This window comes from Phyllostomus hastatus, unplaced genomic scaffold (genome assembly GCF_019186645.2).
Source record: "Phyllostomus hastatus isolate PE091 unplaced genomic scaffold, TTU_PhHast_1.1 phas_scaffold_60, whole genome shotgun sequence".
Classification (NCBI taxonomy): domain Eukaryota; kingdom Metazoa; phylum Chordata; class Mammalia; order Chiroptera; family Phyllostomidae; genus Phyllostomus; species Phyllostomus hastatus.
In genome coordinates, this window is record NW_025334038.1 from 11,259,237 (window position 1) to 11,280,799 (window position 21,563).

Here is a 21,563-nt window from a genome sequence, read left to right on the forward strand (position 1 = left end):
GACAACTAAGACAGGAACAGAACCACAGAAATGGAGATCACATGGAGGATTATCAGCAGGGGAGTAGGAGCAGGAGAGAGGGGGGAAAGGTACAGAGAATAAGTAGCATAAATGGTAGGTAGAAAATAGGGAAAGGTTAAGAATAGTATCAGAAATGTAGAAGCCAAAGAACTTATATGTACAGCCACCCGTGGACCTGAACTAAAGGAGGGGAATGAGTGTGGGAGGCTGTGTGCAGGGTGGAGGGGAATAAATAGGGGGAAAATGGGTAACTGTAATAGCATAATCAATAAATTGCATTTTAAAAATATGAAAAATTAGAATCAAAATGGTTAAAATTAAGTGTGAGCCAGTACAAATATAAAAAATAAGTAGGTTATGCTTAAAAGATAAAAGAATTAAGTTGCTGGGTTCCTACATCACATCATTCACAAAGAGAAATTCCAGGTACACTGAAAAAAAGAAAGAAAGAATCTCTTATTCATACCTCTGTCTGACTTAATCTGGTATAATCCTTCTTCCACCACGGTGCCAAAGGAAAATTTCCAAAGTATATATCTGATCATATTACTTCCCTTCTCAAAATTTCTCACAACCTAAACTGATGGTTTCTAGGTTTGAAAATTTCATTGATCAGTATATCCCCCTTTTAAAAATTGTACCTGTGTCTCTAACAGAGCACACTTCTCATTTTAAATTGCAAATGTTATCTTCCCACCAGACTGGTACTTCCTTGAGAGTAGGACCTATGCCTTCTGATGCAGTTACCAGCCAGCGGTAACCATGAGCACTGTATATAATCGAGGAAACGAAAGAAATACACATGGACTACTGAGTCCTGTAGAGGAATAGGAACAGAACAGCCACTCTCTCAAGGGGGGAGCACCCCGAGCCACTGCCTGAGTAGGCTTTTATTAGGTTCTTTTGGGTAGAAATACACATACAGTTTGTTGATTATAGTCTGGCAGAGAAGATCAAACAAGTAGATAACTTTCAAAGGGTTAACAGGGCTCATGATGAGTTGGGGTCTTATCACCTAAAAACTACAGGACCTAAGGGACTAGTTTCATTTCCTGCCCGTGCCTTCATATCCTAATTAAGAGCATCCTCCAGCAAGTAAGCTTCACAGGATCTTGCATATTCTCTGCTTCAGGCCTAATTACCCTGGGAGGTCCGCTGTCTCTAGTCTGGACTGCACTGCCCCTTGTCATTGTGACAGGCCTGAGTCGGGCAGAGGAGACAAAGGCAGCCAGGAGATTTGGATTTCTCAGAGGCAGAATAAGGACTCAGGCTTGTCAAAGCAAAAGGGCAGGGGTCGATCATCCCCTCTTTTCCACAGCCTCCCTGAGTCTCTCCCTGAGGGCCTTTCCACTTGATCATGCCTGTCTTAGATCCATCCTCCTCTGAGGAATACTACCCATCATTGGCTCACCAACCAAGCAATGGGGGCCAGACATGGAGTAGGTGGCACTCATGCCAGGGAGATGGGCTTGTTTCCTTAGTGTCCCTCACTCAGCTGTAGCTATGGGGGGTTGCAGCTCCTGAAACCAGGCAGGGCGGATCCCAACAGCCTTCATGCACTCATTCACATGCATTCAACAGTACATATTGAGTGCTTAAGAACCATGCTGGGTGCTTGGGTAATGTAAGTAAAAATAAACATAGTCCCTGCTCTTAATGGTGCTTATAATCTAGTTAGGGAGACAGGTATCAAATAAGCAACAAATTAGTACAAAATTGCTACCAAGAGGTATGAAAGAGCACATAGTGTGTAGAGAGCTTATACTAATGGATTTGGCCTAGTCAGAATTGAAGACAGAGTTTCCAGGAGAAATGTTGCTTAAAATAGGATAGGAAAAAAACAAAGAGTACCAGACAGAGAGAATAGCATAAATGACACCCTTGTGGCAGGAGAGAATATGACAAGAAATAAGACCACTGAGGCTAGAGTTAATAAAGCAAGATGTTCTGTTTGTAAAGTGGTGAGATCACATGAGGTCGTAAGTCAGTTGAGCAATTTATCTATCAAAAAGCAGTGAGGTTTTTAAGTAAGGGGTGACATAACTAGAGTTGAGTTTTGAAAAGACCCTTCTTGCACTAAAATGACACTGCTTATTACCAGAATCTTGAAAATGACTCTCAGGAAAATCAATTTTTGTCTCAAATCTCCTGTTATCTACTCCAAAATAAACCCCTGTGTAAGTACTCCAAAATAAACCCCTGACAAAAAAAAAAAAAATCCCAGCACCATCAGATTCCAAAGAACAGCCATTCATAGCCATTCAAGCATTTCTCTTCTTTTTACCCTACTCTTGCCCATCTTTTCAACCTCTTCTAAAAAGGAAGCCAGTTCTGACTCAACTTAGTTTATATTTTCCAACTAGAAAACTTGAACCTATATTCAAGTAATTCCTTAAGATTAGCTTAATTTGTTTAACTTAAAGAGACAATTCTGAGGCTTTTTCCCCCATCAATTGAACAAAAGTGTATTGAAGTTTCTATTTCTGAATATACAACACTGCTCAAAACCTAATAAAAAATATAACGTTTATTTTTGAAAAGTCAATACATAAACACATTAGAAGAGTTCAAAAAAACAAATTCAATCTGTGTGTCCCAGAAAGAACCAATTTTACCTTTGTGTATTCTTGCAGATAGTCCATGACTGCACAAATATTTACACGTACATATTCTTTTATTTTCTTTTCATATTCTTTTATTCCTTTTTTCCCCTGCTTAATACTTTGGGGGTGGTTCCACATATAAGCTGTCTTTTTTTTAGTCTATTTCATTTATTTTTTATTTTTAAATTACAGCTGATATTCAATATTTTGTATTAGTTTCAGGTGTACAGCATAGTGTATGTTACAAAGTGTTCTCCCCAATATTTCAAGTACTCACCTAACACCATACATAGTTATTATAATACGATCAACTATATTTCATATGCTCCACTGTACATCCCCTTAACTATTTTGTTTCTACCTGTGGGGGGGGGGGCTCCGCCCGCAGGGCCCCCCCAGCTGTCACGGATGAGAATAAGTCTACCAAGACATGATCTGCTTAGGGAGGAAAGGTGGCGATCTCTCAAAGAAGACAGGCCAAGAGCCTTTTCCTCAATGGGCTCTTATTGGGTTCGTTTGTGCAAGAATACAGGTAAAGCTCATTAGTCCTTGTCAGTCAGTAAGGATCAAAGAATAGATAACAAAGAACTCTGAGGGCCTATTTTGAGTCAGGGTCAGATAGTTAAAGAGCTATAAAACTTTGAGGAACAAACTCAATTTGTGCTTGGACCCTTATTTAATTGAGAGTATTCTAAACAACGCAGGTTACACAGGATTTTACAAATCCTTTCTTAGGCCTGATGGCCCAGGGGAGCCCGCTCTTTTCAGCACAGGGCTGCACCACCCTCTGTCATTGTCTCAGGCTTAAGTCAGGCACAGGAAGTAAGGCAGCCAAGAGATTAGGAGTCTTCTGGCAGACAGAATGAGGACTCGGGCTTTGTCAAAGCTGAGGGGTGAGGGTTTATCACCCCCTTTTTCTATAGGCCCCCAAGTCCTTTCTTGGGGGCCTCCCACGTGATTGTGCCTGGTTTAGGTCGTTCCCCATTTGGAGAATCTTACCCATCATTGGCTAACTGACCAAGCATTGGAGGTCAGTTATGGATGAAGTAAAAGGAGCAGAAGCAGCACTCCTGCCAGGGAGATAAGCTTTGTCTCCTTAGTGGCTTCTGGTCCAAAGATCACTCCCTCAGCCTTAGCCATGGGGGGGTTACAGCTTCTGAAACCAAGCAGGGTGGTTCCCAACAACTACCAATTTGTATTTCTTAATCCCTTCACCCTTTTCAGCCAGCCCCCCAACCACCCTCCCATTTGACAATCATGAGTTCAATCATATAGTTCTGACAATCATATAGTTCTCTATATCTATGAGTCTGTTTCTATTTTATTTGTATAAGTCTATTTAAAGTTGATAACTTAAGTTTGAACACATCCTAAAGTCCTACATTTTTACCATGTCCCCCAAATTTAATATTTTTCAGGTCACAATTTACATGTTCTCTTGTGTATCCATTAACAAATTATTGTATAGTTATTTTAATACTCTTTGTCTTTTAACCTTTATACTCAGTTTATGTGATTAACCCAACACCTTTACATTATTCTTATACTACATATTTATCTTTACCTGTGAGATTTACACTTTCATATGTTTTTCTGTTACTAATTGGAGCCCTTTATTTTCAGCTTTAAAAGGTCACTTTAACATTTTTTATGAAGCCAGTCTAGTAGTGATGAACTCTTAGCTTTTGCTTGTTCACAAATTTCCACCTATCCTCCACTTCTGAAGGACTTTGCCAGGTACAGTGTACTTCGTTGGGGGGGGGGGGTTCCTTTCAACATTTTGATGGCTTATTTTTAATAGCTAAGTAAGTATTTCATTGCATATATGTATTATAATCATCAAATCCTCATGTCATAAACAACCATGCTTCCAGTCTTGCAATTACAAACACTTAAGAATACCCTGATGTGAACATGTTTATATGCTTATTTGCCATCAGTATATCTTCTTTGTATCTGTTCACCTCTTTAGCCCATTTTCAAAATTGATTCATTTTCTTGTTTTGAGTTCTTTGCATATTTTGCAAAGAAGTCCTTTATCAGATATGTATTCTGCAAAGATTTTCTCCTTGTATTTTCACTCTCTCAACAGTGTCTTTTGCAGACCCAACTTCTTTAGTTTTAATGAAGTCCAACTTTTTTTTTTTCATGGATAATGCTTTTAGTGTTTTACCTAAAAACTCATTGCCATCACAAAGGCACCTAGATTTTCTTCAGTGTTTTCTTCTACAAGTTTCATATAGAGACAATTGTTGTGAAAGATAAAGTCTGTGTATAGATTTTCTTTTTTTGCATATGAATGTCCAGTTCTGGAATCATATGTTGAAAAGATTGTCTTTTCTGAATTGAACTGCTTTTGATTCTTTGTCAAAGATCAGTATACTATATTTGTGTGGTTCTGTTTCTGGGATCTCTACTCTCGTCCATTGATCCATGTGTCTCTTCTTTTGTCAATATATGCTGTCTTCATTACTGCACCTTTGAGGTTGGATAGTGCAACTTTTCCTTTGGTATTATGTTGGCTATTTTGGGTCTTTTGTCTTTCCATATACATGTTAGAATGAATTTGTTGCTATCTACAGAATAAGTTTAAAATTTCAATTGATATTACATTGAATCTATAGATCAAATAGGAAAGAATTGATATCTAATGATGGTCTTCTAATTCATAAACCAGAATAACCTTTCATTTAGATCTTCTTTCATTTCCTTAATCAGAATTTTGTAGTTTTCTACATATAGGTCCTGTACATGTTAGATTTCTACCTAAGGATTACTTTTTGTAAGCCACATAGTTTTGAACTTCAAACTCCAATTGCACATTGCTGATATATACTGGCTCATATATAAATCTTAATTTTATAATCTTCCTATAATTATAGGAACTACTATAATTCCTGTAATTACTTATTAGTTGCAGCTTTTTTTACACTTGGAGGTTTTCTACATAAACAATTGTCATCTGTGAACAAAATTAGTTTTATTTCTTCCTTCCTAATGTTTACCTTTTTCTTTTCTTATTTTATTTACTGGGACTTCCAATACAATGTTGAAAGGAGTAGGGAGAGAAGATATCCTTGACTTGGCAGGGAAGTTTCTAGTTTCTCACCACTAAGTATAATGCTAGCTGCAGGGTTCTTACAAATGCCTTCAAGATGAGGAAGTTCCCTCCTATTCCTACTTTGCTTAAAGCCTTTATCATTATGAATATTGGAGTTGGCACTTTATAAACTTCGCTTTAAATCATTCGTGGAACTTCTAGGCAGCATAAGATGTGAGACCAGCAAGAAATGGAGTTATTCTGACAACTATTCATGACAACTGCCTACTGCAACCATATCAACAGCTGGATTCTGTAATGTGGTGGGGACAGAGCCAACATCCAGCAGTGTGTTGAGCATAGGAACCCCTAAATGATGACAAAAGCCTGAAGTTTTAATCGGGAACTCACTTAAAAATAATACCAGTTGCCTTTTAGAAGTATGTCTGACTATGTAGTGTTAATTTTAACTTAGAAATTTTCATACATAATAGGCATTGGTTCAGAGCCACAGACCTACTCATGCCCAGAGTGAAGCTCTGCAGCACTTTCTTACATGAACTTGAGAAGTTAATTAACAAACATGCGATGTTTCTGTATTGGATACTAAAGACAAAATTTTTACGCAGCCTCTCGTACTATCTGCTTCTCCTAACCTTTAAAAACAAATCATAACGAGGTTTAAAAACACTACTGATGTGGACTTGAAACCCATTCTAGAAAGCTCCTCTAGGCCCTAATTGCATAACCTTTGGCAAGCAATTAACAAAAAAGAAACCAATGGCCTGCGTGGTTGTTGTTGGACTCAAAACAAGATAACGTCGGAAACACACTCAAGTGGGACAAACAGGTGGAGCGTTATTTCTTATGCAGTTTCCTAACTAGCTCCTTCCCAGAGCCACTGGTTGGGCTGAGGCCGTCCTGCCTACGAGAACCCACGAGATTTTGCGTAAACCAACGTCAGAGAAAAGTGAAGGCTCTGACGGGTATCTGAAAAGGAACGTTTTTCTACTTTTAAAGTGCCAACACACTCCGGACCGAAGAACCCACCCACATTTCAAAGTCCACCGACTAGCCCTACAGCGCAGCCGCCCCACCGACCGCCCACCTACCTCTCTCCCCACCCTACCTTAAACCAACCTCTTCCTTCCTCTCCTCCCCGCCCCTTTGCCTCGCTAGTCCTACACCCGGCGTGCACTGCGCCGACCTTTTCCTTCCGCCGACCCCCACCTTCGGGCGCTTCCAAATGACAAGCGGCGCGGAGCATTATGGGCCTGTATGCGAAAGCGAGGCAGGAGCGGAAAAAAAGAAAGCAAAAGACTAGCGAAAGCCGATAGGGCGGACCCTCGCGCACGCGCGCGGCGGCCGCTAGGATTGAAAAGGGGTAGTGCGTCGTCTACGGCGAGCGCAGTGGGGCGGGGTCGCGCGGCCTTGGCGGGGTGTCCGCGAGCCGGCAGGGTTGGGGGTGTGGGTTAGGGAGCGGGCGGAGGAGGAAGTGTCATGGCGTCGTGCCGTGGAGCTTCTTCTCGCTGGTTCTTTACTCGGGAACAGCTGGAAAACACGCCGAGCCGCCGCTGCGGAGTGGAGGCGGATAAAGAGCTCTCGTACCGCCAGCAGGCGGCTAACCTTATCCAGGACATGGGACAACGTCTCAACGTGTATCCTTTCCTGTTCTTGGCCCTCCGCTGCTCACGCCCTGTCCCCCTCAGTAGTCGCCCTGTTTCTGGGCTTGGTGTCCCGCGAACATGGCGCCGCTGCCTTCGGTGGGGCTCGGGCTCCGAAGGCCGCGAGAGGCCAGCGGAGGAGGGGTGAAAGAGAGGAGTCCGGGAATGCGGTTTGGGAGTCTGCGTTGTGTAACCTGTTTGGGGCCGCGCGTGGTGGTGGTGGCGGGGTATGGGAGAACAGCCGAGACGCGAATCAGAGGCTTATCGCAGACGAGACACGGCAGCTTGGTCTTCCCGTCCGTGAAGGGGATGGGAGGTAGGAAGGTTGGCGATGCTGAAAGGCGTGTTAAGTGTTCAAAGCCTTTCCCCGCGCTCCTCGCCTGTTTGATGGCGGTTCTCTAGTACTTTGGGAACCCACTGGACGTCTTTATGTTCTCGGCGTGGTTTTGTACAAATGTGAGCGCGCGTTTCAACTGTTTGATTTTGGGTTTAGTCAGTTGTAGCTATTGATAAATCCTATCTGAGCTCACTTGAGAAAGAAGTGCTCAGAATTGTTACTACTATTCATTTGGCGTCGAGCCTTCACCACCCTGCCGAGCTTTATTTTAACGAGTTTTGGTTTGTTTTTTGTGTGGACGGGAATTTTCCATCAAAATTGTTTTGGAAATGAGATCTTGTGTTTTTTTTTTCATATATTTCCTAAATGTAACGTTTCAGCTCTCAGCTTACAATAAACACTGCGATTGTTTATATGCACAGGTTTTATATGTACCATTCTTTCACCAAATTCAATAGAAACGTAAGTACTATTTTATTGTCAGTTTTTACTACCACCAAATTTTAAGTGAGTTGATACGCAGAAAAAAAAAGGTTGGTTACGGATTTTACTTTTGGATTTCGTGTTCTGCTAGTGAAGGTAAATCTCATGATGAATGTTTTGCTTCAGTTGGCAGAGTTTTTGGGATTTTAAAAAATTTGTGATTATAAGCTGCCAGACACTTAGGCTCTGCCAGGTCCTTTGAACTAAAAGATAAATAAGAAACATTTCTTTAGTTGAAGGGTTATTCAATCGGTATAAATTTAAATTTTATGCTTATGATTTCAATAATTCCACATAGTAATGTGAAGTGTAATTTGGGCAAGCCTAGTCATTCTTTTGTACATCTTAATTGTATTGGACTAATATTGTTTCAAATATTGTGACTAGGACTTAACTCAGTTGTAACATTAGTTTCAAATGACCTTTTGAAAGAATTAAATATTCACCAGAAATATTTCATTGGCTAGCACAGTAATTCCTTAAGATGTTAAACATTCCTATTTATCACACATTAGCGTTAGTTGCTTAAAATTTTGGTGATTCAAACGTCAAATCTTGCTTCCAACATTACGTTGGGGGACAGGGTATACTTTTGAAGTAAAACTTCAATATTAAGACACTGATTATGAACATAATCTGTAAATATGCACATTTAGTAATGGTGTTTAGTTGAAGTTTTTATTTTATGAAAGTTGTGAATTCTTTTCAGAGTAAGATGTGTACTATGTTCCATCTGTTAACAAAGAAAATTGTGTATTGTTTAGAAATATTTAACCCTACCTTAATTCTTACTGTATGTTTTGGTCTTTTTATCACAGCTATTTTTAGAATGCTATTCCAAAAGGTGTGGGTAGAAAAATGGACCAGGAAAGACTTTATGCTATTTGTGGATTGTCATTAGGACCTTTGTGCTAAGAAAACAGTCTTTGAAAGGTCCTTAATTTTTTTAATTAAAAGGAAAAGCATCATAATTTAGATTGTTTCCTGTTTTAATATATTCTGATCATAAGTCTGACTTTGTTTATTAGATCGGCATATAGTTTTATCTTGAACTGTATATTTTTTTGGTATGCCTTTTGGTCTCGCATTCTCTGTTGCTTCTACTTTTTCTCTTTTAAACTTGCGTGATTCTTGATCTTCTATTTTCCTAGTATTTATTGTGCAAAGAATTTAGGTCAATAATGGTGTTAGGGGAGAGAGGAAGCTTTTTTGGTAATAATATTCAGATTGAGAGAATTAAAAATTTTTTAATATTTTTATTTGTTTAGTTTTAGAGAGGGAGAGAAACAGCAATGTGTGGTTGCCTCTCTCGTGCCCACTACTGGGAACCTGGCCTGAAACCCAGGCATGTGCCCAGACTGGGAATTGAACCAGTGACCCATTGGTTCTGGTTCACAGGCCAGTACTTAATCCACAGAGCCACACCAGCCAGCATGAGAGAATTAAATTTTTAAGTTGTCTCCAATGGCAGTAGTGAACTAATGAATAGTAATATTAATGTGGCATTACTTTAGCCCTGGAAAATACTGGTAGAAATCAAGTGAAAATAGCTCTAGAAATTCTATATGTGGCTACAGATGTCCCATTTGCTGAATCAGGCTTACTTTTTTTCTTCCAAGAAATGGTCTCTCCATAAGACTACACTTCTTGATTTGAACCCTCCCTCTTTAATAATTTGTTTCTATGGCCTGATTGGTGTGCTCTAAAACAACTATTTTGCTTACAGCTAAAATTCACATCTTCAACTTTAAGTTACTGGTGAATTCCAGGTCACTCGCATTCTAACTTTCACTATTTTATTTAAATGTCATTGTTCAATAAAAAGCTAGATTTTTAATTTTTATTACCCTACTTAGTGTTGTCTTATGTGTGTAAGTAAATTTCAGCATTTGACATTGACTTATTATTAGGATAATTGAAATCTGATGTTAATTTCTATTTTTAAAAAGTAACATTGCAGCCCTGGCTGGTGTAGTTCAGTGGATTGAGCATGGGCTGGGAACCAAAGTGTCCCAGGTTCGATTCCCAGCCAGGGTATATGCCTGGGTTGCAGGCCATAACCCCCAGCAACTGCACATTGATGTTTCTCTCTCTCTCTCTATCTCCCTCCCTTCCCTCTCTAAAAGTAAATAAATAAAATCTTTTAAAAAATCTCTTTAAAAAAAATAACATCGCATCATTCATATCAGATTGTTTTTACTTTTCCTATTAAATCAAAAGTGGTTTTAATACTTCTGTTGGTGTAACTTACATCAGTTGTACAGCCTCATTCTTTTATCCTTTTTCCCTATTCTTTTAGGGTGAATGGGGTAATCTCAAATGTGAGTCACTTTTAAATTCATACTCCCTCACCTCATTGGGAGAAAAAAACTTATAGGATTATAATGGAATGGGATAACAAAGTATACTTATAAAAAGCTTGAGTTTTCACAAAGTAAACTGAACTGAGTAAATTAAACCCTAACACACTTAAATTTTAAGATACGGGTGACAAACTATATCTAGTTTTAATAAGTATGCATTAATTATTAAAATATTTTTTACTGTTTATGTAGTTTCATTTTTTCCACATTGACAAATTTTAAAAGTAAAAAATTCTGTAAAACCTAAGTGCTGTTGTATTGAAGAATAAAATCAGTTTCAACATGTTTTGTGACCCAGAAACTCTTTTGTCATTGAATTCCACTGTCATTTTCTTTTGGAGAGTTGGATCACAGTCAGCAGTAAATGACTTTTGTATGTAACCTAGTTAGATCATTCTACCCTTTGCTCACTGAATGCAATGAGGTTTATGTAATTGGGATTAGTAATTAAAAATTGGCTCTTACTGGATCAAGCTCAATACAAATCTAGTAAAATATAAAAGCCTTGGAGCCAACAGTGCCTCCAAGGTGTATATTGTGGTGAGCATCCACCCCAAGGTCAATCTTAGATTAGATATTGACCCAGTTTCTCTTTAATTTGGTTAGACAATTCTGCTCATTAACTTGGTTAGACAAGTTTATGGTTGTTTGTTTTGTATATTCCAAGCCGAATGAGTTAAGATTGGGTTGTAAAGAGCACACTCTTTTCTGAATTTTGTTGGTCATGGTCTATTGTCATAACACTTCCCTTAGTTCCTTTGCCTCTTTAGAGCTGCAGCAATCGGAACTGTACATAATATGCCAAATTTAAGTGTGTTGTAATTCTGTCTAAGGTTCCAAGAGTATATGGTTGGTTAAGAAGAATATTCAAGACTAGGGATTTAAAGGAATGACTATAATGACTTTTAAGAATGAATGCATCATCTTCTCATTTCTGAGTTTGATTTTATACATCTAAGTTTGATTGGTCAGCTGCTATACATAAGCAAACATATTTGCTTGTGCTAATTCTGGATTACCACTTTTTGCTGACAGTATTTATTCATCTTCTCTCAATTGATTTGGCTCTTTTTGACTAATAGGTATAATTTGAAAATTAGAGGTTTTTTATCTCTCTAGAAAAGTGCTCGCTATCTCTGTTCTTTGATAATATAGCATTCTTAAAATTTTTTAAATTGATTTTAGAGGGAGGGAGGGAAGAGATATAAACATGGATTTGTTGTTCCACTTATTTATACATTCACTGGTTGATTCTTGTATGTGCCCTGACTAGGATAAAACCCTTTCTTTAAAGCAAATTTTATTCACTTTACACTGTGCTTATTTATAATTACATTACTCATAAAATTTTCATATATGATTGCTTTTTGTGAAAGAAGACATTTTGGGAGAATTGGTTAGCCAAAGGGTCTTGCTTTAAGTTTTTATTGTGAAAGCTCTAACTTTTCTCAAACATAGCGATGTAGATAAAGTTAAATGTAAAAACACCACCCCCCCTCCAACGCACACATTCAAACTACAACCTAGAAGGTAAGTGCTGTGAAAGGCAGATTTTTTTTGTTTTGTTTTCTTTTTCTTTGGCTTTGCTTATTTGTGTTACCATAACCTCTCAGAGCAGATATTCAGCAACTGTTTACCAATGGAGTGGATCAAATCTTGTTATCCACAGCTCTTTTGAATCAGTCATTATATTTTCCTCCACATACATCTTCCCCACAGACACACTTAACAATGGTGTTTTTTTTTATTGAAAACAAATGGCCTATAGTAAATGAAAACCATACGAAACAGGATATGATTAACTTCCCTCCAATCCAAGTGTCTAAGCCTCCTGCCCTACAGCATGTTGTTATGGTATTTGTGTGCTCTTTCAGAAATACATTTTGCTTGTTCAGGCATATATGTATGTATATTTTTCAGCACAGAAATCCTGCCCACACAGTTCTTAGATCTAGCACACAGCAGCATGCAGAATTAGACTCATCTGAGTTGGGGTAGTATGGCTACTTCTGGGGGAATAAATTTTAAGATGGCACCAGAAGTGATAGTATATTTAGATTGACCCAGTGGATCTAAACTGGGGGCAGGTTAGCCCAATTGACAGTGTCCACAGACATATTTGGTTTTCATAATGAGGGGGGGTGCCAGTGGCATCTCATAGATAGAAGCCAGATGCTGCTAAATATCCCACAATGCACAGGACAGAACCCCATAACAAAAAGTTACCTGGTCCAAAATGTCAGTAGTGGTGAGGTTGAGAAAACCCTGCATTAACCTGAAGAGTTAAGTGAGGGAAGGAGACTAAAACTAGGTTATTTTACACTAGATTGATTTTGAGTGCTTGGTGAGTTTCATATATTTGGTAAGAAATTGTCTCTTCATATGTAATTCTTCAAGGACCTTAAGGACAAAGATCACATTTGTAATTTTTTTTTGAGGGTTTTAGGAAACCATTTTGAAATTTAAAGTTTAAATTTAGTTTGTTAATAAATGTTGCCTTTCTGTGAAATACTATTTCTTAGCTTCTTGTTTGAGTTTGTTATGAATTTGATAACCATATTAATAAACATATTTTTCTAATTTGTTTTCTAATTTTGTTTATGTTCTAATTTTGTTAAGTTTGTTAAATCTGCTAGCCTTTTGCTTTTCACTATCTTCATGTTTACCTAGAGATGAATGTTGCCCTATGTTTATTTACTGATAATCATGGGCACAGTTCTTGGGGGGTTTTGTTTGTCTTTCTTTCTTGGGTTTACTTTGGCATGTGGTTCCTAAATGTTTATTTGAAGTTGTTGTACTCTTTAATTCAGATAAGGCAGATAGTCATAAACAGAATATTTTGTCTAAATTCACACACCAACAGAATGACAAAAGGAAAAATCACAACCAAATCTAGACTACATAGCTCATGCAGTTGTCCCTATGCATACAGGTGTCTTTTCTCTAAAAATCTCTTCATATCCTTGAAATTTCTCAATGAAAACAATATGTGTAAAGCTTTTGTGTTGTGCCACTTGTGATTTATCAACTACCTGCATCAGAATTATCAGGATAGTCATTAAAAATATGCTTTACTGGACTGTGCTTTAGACCTATGTTATCAGAATATTTGTGGTACCTGGGATTCTTCACCTGAACAAGCTTCCCAGGTGACACTAATGGCCTCTCAACTTGAAGACCATTGGACTAAATTTTGCTTTGTTTAGCTGTAAGTCAGATAATCCATTGTTAATGCTCTGGTATTGTGAAATCTAAGTGGTGGTTTTCATTAAACCCCCTTCTACTTCTGCCTTTTAATTAATAAAACACTTAGTCTAAGGATAATCTTAAATTCAAAAATCCATTAATACTACTGGGAAATACTGCAGTGCTATCCAGTAGAACAACTTCCTGCAATAATGAAAGAACTTTTTATCTTTGCTGTTCAGATCAGTAGGTACTAACCAAAAATATATCCCTGGATTATAAATTTGAGATTATTAGACTAAATTCTTTTTTAGCTAAATTGCATGGATGAAAATTTAAGATCCCACTACATAAACAGGCACTTTACTTATCTCAGCTAAAGTATTACCCTCCTGAGAAAACAGATGCATTTACAAAGTAACTGGTCCAAAATCTAAGCAGCCATTTTGTGATTGGCATTTGAACTAAGATCTGTTGCCTAATCTGTAGTTCTCTCACTTTTGTCCTACCCTAATATGTGTAAGAAATAGGGCACACTAACAGTTGATGCCAGTGATTTCTGAGGAAATGAGTAGACAAGTGAATGAAAATACTCTCAGGTTTTGGTTTGCTTACCTCATTGGAACAAAGTCCAATAAAGTTCTTTGAAAATGAGGTCCCTAATTCCTCTTTCTGCCATATGTCAGTCTCAGCATGTATGGATTGTATATCCTGACCCCCGTTTTTTCCTGTATGGTGCTTTCTGTTTTTCACATGATCATGGTTTGTCAGATTTTATGACTCAGTCAAAATTACAACTCTTCTTAGAGCATTTCCCAGATAACTCCACTCTTTGACATCTACATTTTTATCTCTAATCTTATCCTTTTAGTCCTATTCGCACTCTATTGTATTCCATCTATTTGGTGTCCTTTATTTAGTGCTGAGGCAAAAAATCATGCATATGTGAGGTGAAGTGCTTATCATTATTATTACTACTACTACTGTTATTATTATAAAATACAACACTAACATATAAAACCACCAAATGTATAGGTTAGTGATGTGTAAGTCCAACAACCTTGTAAATTCCACTAAATTCAAGAAACTGCTAACTGCCCCAGAAGTGCCTCCATGTGCCCCATTCTGCTGTCAACACCCTTTCTCCACAAAGTAACTAGTATCCTTTTGTTACAGTAATCACTTTTTTCAGTTCATTTATAGTTTTACTACCCAATTCTGAGTTCCTAAATACCACAGTTTAGTTTTGCCTATTATTAAAAAGTTGATAGGTCTTTTAAGTACCTTCAATATACAGGTTTTTCACTTCTATCCCTAAATTTTATCTGTTGAAAGACCTGGGGCATTAGACCTGAAGCGTTTCCAGCTATCTGGAGTTTATTCATTGTATACTCAAGGTGCAGTTTATTGTGTTCCTTTGTTCTCATATCCCTGCAAATTGCCAGTTGGATCCTGAAACTTGATCAGATTCCTATTAGATCCCTTTGGCAAAAGTACAGGTGGTGTTACGTTCTTTCATCAGGAGCTACCTAATATCTGGTTGTCTCTCTTTTTGTGGTGTTACCAGCTGTTGATATTCAATGCCTTGATCCTTTTATTTATTTTGATATCCTAATTCTATCATTTCTTAATCACTTATAAATTGGAGTCTTTTTATAATGAAGTGTTGTGGTTCATATACTATTTACTCAGTGGTACAGTTCGTATTGGAAAGGAAGGATAAATACTTGTTTTCCTACCCTGCATTTACCACCTTTGTGAGGTATAATTCACATACCATACATTTCTATTAAAAGTATACAATTACCTATTAAAATATACAGTTCATTGTTTGTTTTAGTGTACTCATAGAGCTGTGCATCAGTTTTAGAAATTTTCATTCCCCAAAGAAGAAACCCCACACCCTTTGTCCCTCTCTCTCCCAGTCTTCCCTCCAACTTATTCTAGACGTTTCTTATAAATGGAATCATACAATATGTTGTCCTATGTGACTGGGCTCTTTCACTTAGGCAAACCTTGAAAATGTGCACTGTCTTATAGCGTGTATCAGTACTTCATTTATTTTTCTTGATGAACTACCATTATACCACATTTTATATGCATTCATCAGTTGATGAACATTTGGATTGTTTCTACTTTTTGGTTGTCAATATTGCTACTATGAACACATGTGTGTGTGTGGACATATGTTTTAATTTCTCTTGGAGAGGAATTGTTGAGCCATATGGTAACTCTGTATCCCAATAATCTTGAGTAGCTTCACTGTAGCAGGACGTTCCAGGCTCATCTTGTACATTTTCTGCTCCACAGCTGGAATGGCCATTTCTTTAAGAAACTTGCTTTCTTTTAATAGCAAGTAGTACTTCAAGATTCCAACTTGAACACTAGGGTTATTTGTTGTTACTATATTGGTCTTATTTCTGGACATCTTGAATGAACAGTGAAGAAATATATAGTTCATCAAGAATATGTTCACTATGTGCATCAATATATATTAAATGTTTATTGTACATTAAATAATGAGTTATACATTAATTGGGTTTATATACTTTAAGTAAATAATTAAAATACTTTAGGAATTCATTCTGATTCAAGTCAACATTTTTAGTTAGCTTCTTGTATTACATCTCTATGACCTTTCTTTCACACCAAAAATCTTAGCTAAGTCTCAGAATAACAGTACTATCACCACCAATATGTTTACTGAAGAACAGTTAAGTGTTTTTGCTTTGCTCTTGTTTTTCACCCTTGATTTTTACATGCAGAATAATGAAACTAGACTACCACCTTCCACCACACACAAGGAAAGATTCAAAATGAATTAGTCTGTTACTCACTTTTGTGAAAGATTAGTTTTCCTGAACTTTTAAGTAGCTGTGCTTCTGACTTCACTGAGCTTTCTTTTCTATTATTTTGTGTAACATTCAGAAATGTAACAGCTTGCTTCCTGAGGTTTCCTCTCTGTGTTTCCCTCCCTCAGTTTTCTCTTTGCCTTGTCTCTATCCTGACAATTTTGCTTTTATTCCCAGACATTTCTCTTCAACATGGAGTCCTGGAAGAGAGCCTTGGGAGATGAATTTCAGAAGTTCATAGAAGTTAGCTTCAACACTTTAAGCTTTATCTAGGCCTCTTGGATTCACCCACTTACTGAACTTGACAAAATCCCTTCCAGGTTTAGCCACTATACTCAGTTGGCCCACCATGATTTCCAATTAATATCTTTTGGCTACTCTGAGGTTCTTCTATAAAACCACATGCCCTATTACTTTCCTTTGTTCTTGTTGCATAGATTCTGATACTGTGTAGGTATTGTGGTTACACAGTAGCCTGTTTTGTCCTTAGCCATTTGTATTTCAGATTTCCCAAGAATGCCTCTTCAAGTGATTTGGTTATGAATATCCATGGGTTTTGGTTTTGCTATTTTGTTACTCTGGTTTTCTTTGGGGATTTGGGTATCACCTGCCACTATCTTCTCAGAATTCCTCAGGTGAGACATTAAAAGCTTACCCTTATCAGTAAGAAAACAAACCAGAGATAGTAAGTAACATATTCTTGTGAGTACAGGACAGTGCCAGTGCTAGGGCTAACAAGGGAGAAAATCCTGGCTGGAATGGACTGCTGATTTAATCAGGCCAAGGTGTCCCCAAGCCAAAAATGAAACGCTAGGACTTGGTTCATTTGGTGAAGTTCAGTGGTGAAATGTCTATTCTCATCATTTCCATTGAGGTTTTTATGAGCTGTGCTAAATTAATATTGAGTGTTACATTCGCAGTAAAAATGTAATTTGAGTTGAGCAGGCAATAGTTACATATTAAAGCATATAATACTTGTTAAATTCCTAATCAGACAGTGCTTGCCCAGAGTTTATTAATTTAACTTATTTAACCTTGAGGCCATGCTTTTAAAGAAGGAGGGTATATTTATTTGGGCTTATGATTAGAATTTCACATAGGAAAATCTTTAAAAGTGTACCACACAGTCTTTGTTCTGAAAAATTTAAAAATTTCAAAAGTCTTACAATTGCTGCTGGGAAAAGAGTGCTAGTATAACAGCCTGGTGAAGTTCTCAGATGTATAGATATTTCAGATAACCTGTAGAGTTTTCTGCCTGCCAGAACTTACTAGTCGAAGATACAGTGACTGCCACAGAACTCCTGACTGATCAGATAAATATTCAAATTGTTTGTACACTATAGTTAACTTGTCAGTGACCTCTTGGTGTAAAATATTCATTTAGGAAGTAGGAAAAAGCAGCTGTAGATACAAAAGAGTCCAAAATAGTTTATGTAGTAAAAGTGGCTAACTCTGGGATTTAGCAGGTATAAAATGAAAAGACCACCATTTAAGCTACTATTTCAAGATGGCCATGTGAGCTTACAGAGTTTTCTCTTTTCTTTAAACCTTATGAATGGATTTTTAAAAATTTTATTTTAATCATTGTTCAAGTACAATTTTCTGTCCTTTACTCCCATTCTAGCCCGCCCGCCCACCCATCCCTCCCCACCTCCCTCCCATTTTCTCCCCACCCCTATTTTTTATCCATGTGTCCTTTATACTTGTTCCTGTAAACCCTTCCCATTATTCCCTGAAATTCCCTCTCTCCCCTCTGGTCTCTGTCAGCCTGTCCTCTATTTCAGTGTCTTTGACTATATTTTGCTTGCTTCTTTGTTTTGTTGTTTAGGTTCCTGTTAAAGGTGAGATCATATGGTATTTGTCTTTCACTGCCTGGCTTATTTCGCTTAGCATAATGCTTTCCAGCTCCATCCATGCTGTTGCAAAGGGTAGGAGCTCCTTCTTTCTTTCTGCTGCATAGAATTCCATTGTGTAAATGTACCAGAGTTTTTTGATCCATTCATTGACTGATGGGCACCTAGGTTGCTTTCAGCACTTAGCTATTGTAAATTGTGCTGCTATGAACATTGGGGTGCATAGGTTCTTTTGGATTGGTGTTTCAGGGTTCTTAGGATAGAGTCCCAGCAGTGGAATTGCTGGGTTAAAAGGCAGATCCATTTTTAGTTTTCTGGGGAAGTTCCATACTGCTTTCCATAGTGGTTGTACCAGTCTGCAGTCCCACCAACAGTGCACTAGGGTCCCCTTTTCTCCATAACCTCTCCAACACTTGTTGTTTGTTGCTTTGTTTATGATGGCCATTCTGACTGGTGTGAAGTGGTATTATTTCATTGTGGTTTTAATTTGCATCTCTCTCATAGCTAGTGATATTGAACTTCGTTTCATGTGTCTTTGGATCTTCTGTATGTCCTCCTTGGAGAAGTGTCTATTCAAGTCCTTTGCCCATTTTTTAATTGGGTTGCTTGTCTTCTTAAAGTGGAGTCGTGTAAGTTCTTTGTATATTTCAGAAATTAAACCCTTGTCTGAGGTATATGTTTTCCCATACAGTTGGTTCTCTTTTTATTTTAATACTATTTTCTTTAGCCATGCAGAAGATTTTTATTTTGATGAGATCCCATTTATTTGTTCTTCCCTTTTTGTCCCTTGCTCTAGGGGACATGTCAGTAAAGATGTTTCTGCATGAAGTATCTGAGATTTTCCTGCCTATGTACTCCTAGGACTTTAATGGTGTCACGGTTTATATTTAAGTCTTTTATCCACCTTGAATTTATTTTTGTGTAAGGTGTAAGTCGGTGCTCGAGTTTCATTTTTTTGCACTGAATGGAATTTTTTGAAGGGCAGTAAATTTATAATTGAGAATAATGAGAGTAGAGCCATCAGGAAATGATAGTTTTTACTAAGTGTTTTGAACTTGAGGTGAATGGTAGAATAATGTCAGGTAGAATAAAATCTGACACCTAAATATGCCCAAAGCGTGGTAATGGAGGGAGAAGAAATCCAAAGATTCAGGGCTTGAAATATGCAAGTGTGATGAAAGGTAGAAGATATAAGATGGGCTGAAAACAGGATAATTAAATATCAACATAGCAGGAAATCTGATGTTAATTTATGTATGTTAAGTTCATTTGTAAAGTTGCATTAGCAAGTTACTGAGCTTAAGAAAATACAATATTTCTCAAGATGATAATGACATAAAATTTTAAGCAACCAGACCAGAGCTACATCTGAAACGGTCTCACAATGAGTTCAGTCTTGTAATATCACTACTGAACATTGAACTCCATCGCTGCACTGATACTAATGCTCACAAAGGTTGATAGTGATTGTGAGAACGTACTCTCGACTTTCTGATTCCCTAAATCACTACAGAATCAACCGTCCAGGGTGGTGTACTGATTAGCCGAACCTACCTCCATGTGCATGCCTTACTGCCAGGCTACAGAGAAAATAGGATCTGGGGGTTTATTTTGGGGGGGGGATGTTTTTTGTTTGTTTGGTTGGTTGTTTTTTTGTTTGTTTAAGAGACCAGCAGTTTCTGCCACCAGTATTTCTTTATTGAGCTCAGATATTTATCAAGCAGAAGAACATAAAGTTAAAACATTGAGAAACAACCAGTAATTGCTAAAAGTGAGGAAGAAGTAAATGGGAGCCTATAGATAATATTTATGCATTAGAGATAATTTTATGTAACTATAAGTTATAAAATTTTACATAATTTAATGTATATATTTAATCAGAAAAACTAAAACTTTAAAAAAGGTAAACACAGATGATGACTGGTTTGGTTGTTAAGTGTAGGATGAAGAGGGTAGGGGAGCAAAAGATGGCTTTATTTTTTATAAGTTCTTTTCTACCTGACTCTGTCACATCCATGTATTTGATACATTTAATTAAAAAGAATGCATTTGATGAGAACATTTTAAAGTTACACAAAATTAAGGGAGATTTGACTAAAGGTTTGTCTGTTTTCATGACTCTAACCCCAGGATTCAATGAATCCATGATACTATGATTTCAAATCACATTATTCTGTTTCAATTTCTGAAGCCTCATCTTACTATCTGACATTAGTCATCAAGGAAATAAAAAACCAAAGCCACAGTGAGTAACACTTCACACCCCTAATAAGGCTATAATCATGAAGTCAAATGATAAAAGTAAAAGTGATGGATGTGTAGAAATGGAACCATCACAAAATGTTGTTGAAAGTATTAAAATAGTGCAGATACTTTGGAAAACAGTCTAGCAGTCCTTTAAAGTTTACAGCCCTGTTAAATATAGTTAATGTATGACTTAGCAGTTGTATTCCTAAGTATATACTCGAGAAATAAAAACATATGTCCACATAAAAATATATGTAGGAATGTTTATAGCACCATTATACATAGTAGCGCAAAAATGCAAAAACCAAATGCCCATCAACTTGTATCAGTCGCAGAAGGACAAATGCCATGCATGATACCACTTATATCAAGTATCTAAAGTAGTCAACTCTTAGAAGTAGAGAGTAGAATGGTGCTTTTGAGGGACTAGAGGAAAGAAAATGAGTCATTGCTCATTCAAGATGAGCAACTTCTAAAGATCTACTTTATAATAATGTGCATATAGTTGACAATATTTTAGGTTTCTTACCATAAGAAAACCAAGTGTTAATGGAAATATGAAATTTTTTTAGAGAGAAGAAATCTGAATAGTCACAAAACAAACAAAAACCACAATTTGTATGTACATACAACTGAATATTTTTAACCCATAAAAAACAATGAAATGTTGATACATGCTACAATATAAATGACCTTGAAAGCATTATGTTAAGTGAAAGAAGTCACAAAAATGGCATACTACAGAATTCCTTTTATATAAAATATCTGGAACAGTCAAACCTATAGATGGTTTTAGGGCTTGGAGGGATAGGGGTGGTGGAGGTTGATATACCTAAACAGCATGGGGTTTCTTAAGATATCTTGAACATTAGCTTATTTTTTTTAACATCTGTTAGATATATATAATTCACATA

General features: G+C 37.2%; 1 protein-coding gene across 4 annotated transcripts in view; it reads left to right on the top strand.

Moving 5' to 3' along the window:
* Positions 1 to 6,970: 6,970 nt before the first annotated feature.
* CCNT2 (cyclin T2) overlaps positions 6,971 to 21,563 on the top strand; it is a 46,913-nt gene continuing 32,320 nt past the window's right edge. For 2 of the 4 annotated variants that reach the window (XM_045825903.1, XM_045825904.1), the window contains exons 1-2: positions 6,971 to 7,322; positions 8,046 to 8,127. In XM_045825903.1, the coding sequence (XP_045681859.1) occupies positions 7,165 to 7,322; positions 8,046 to 8,127 (240 nt within the window). In that variant the 5' untranslated portion in view covers positions 6,971 to 7,164. The remainder of the gene's footprint in view (positions 7,323 to 8,045; positions 8,128 to 21,563) is intronic. The other 2 variants (XM_045825905.1, XR_006784234.1) reach the window with 2 other exon arrangements.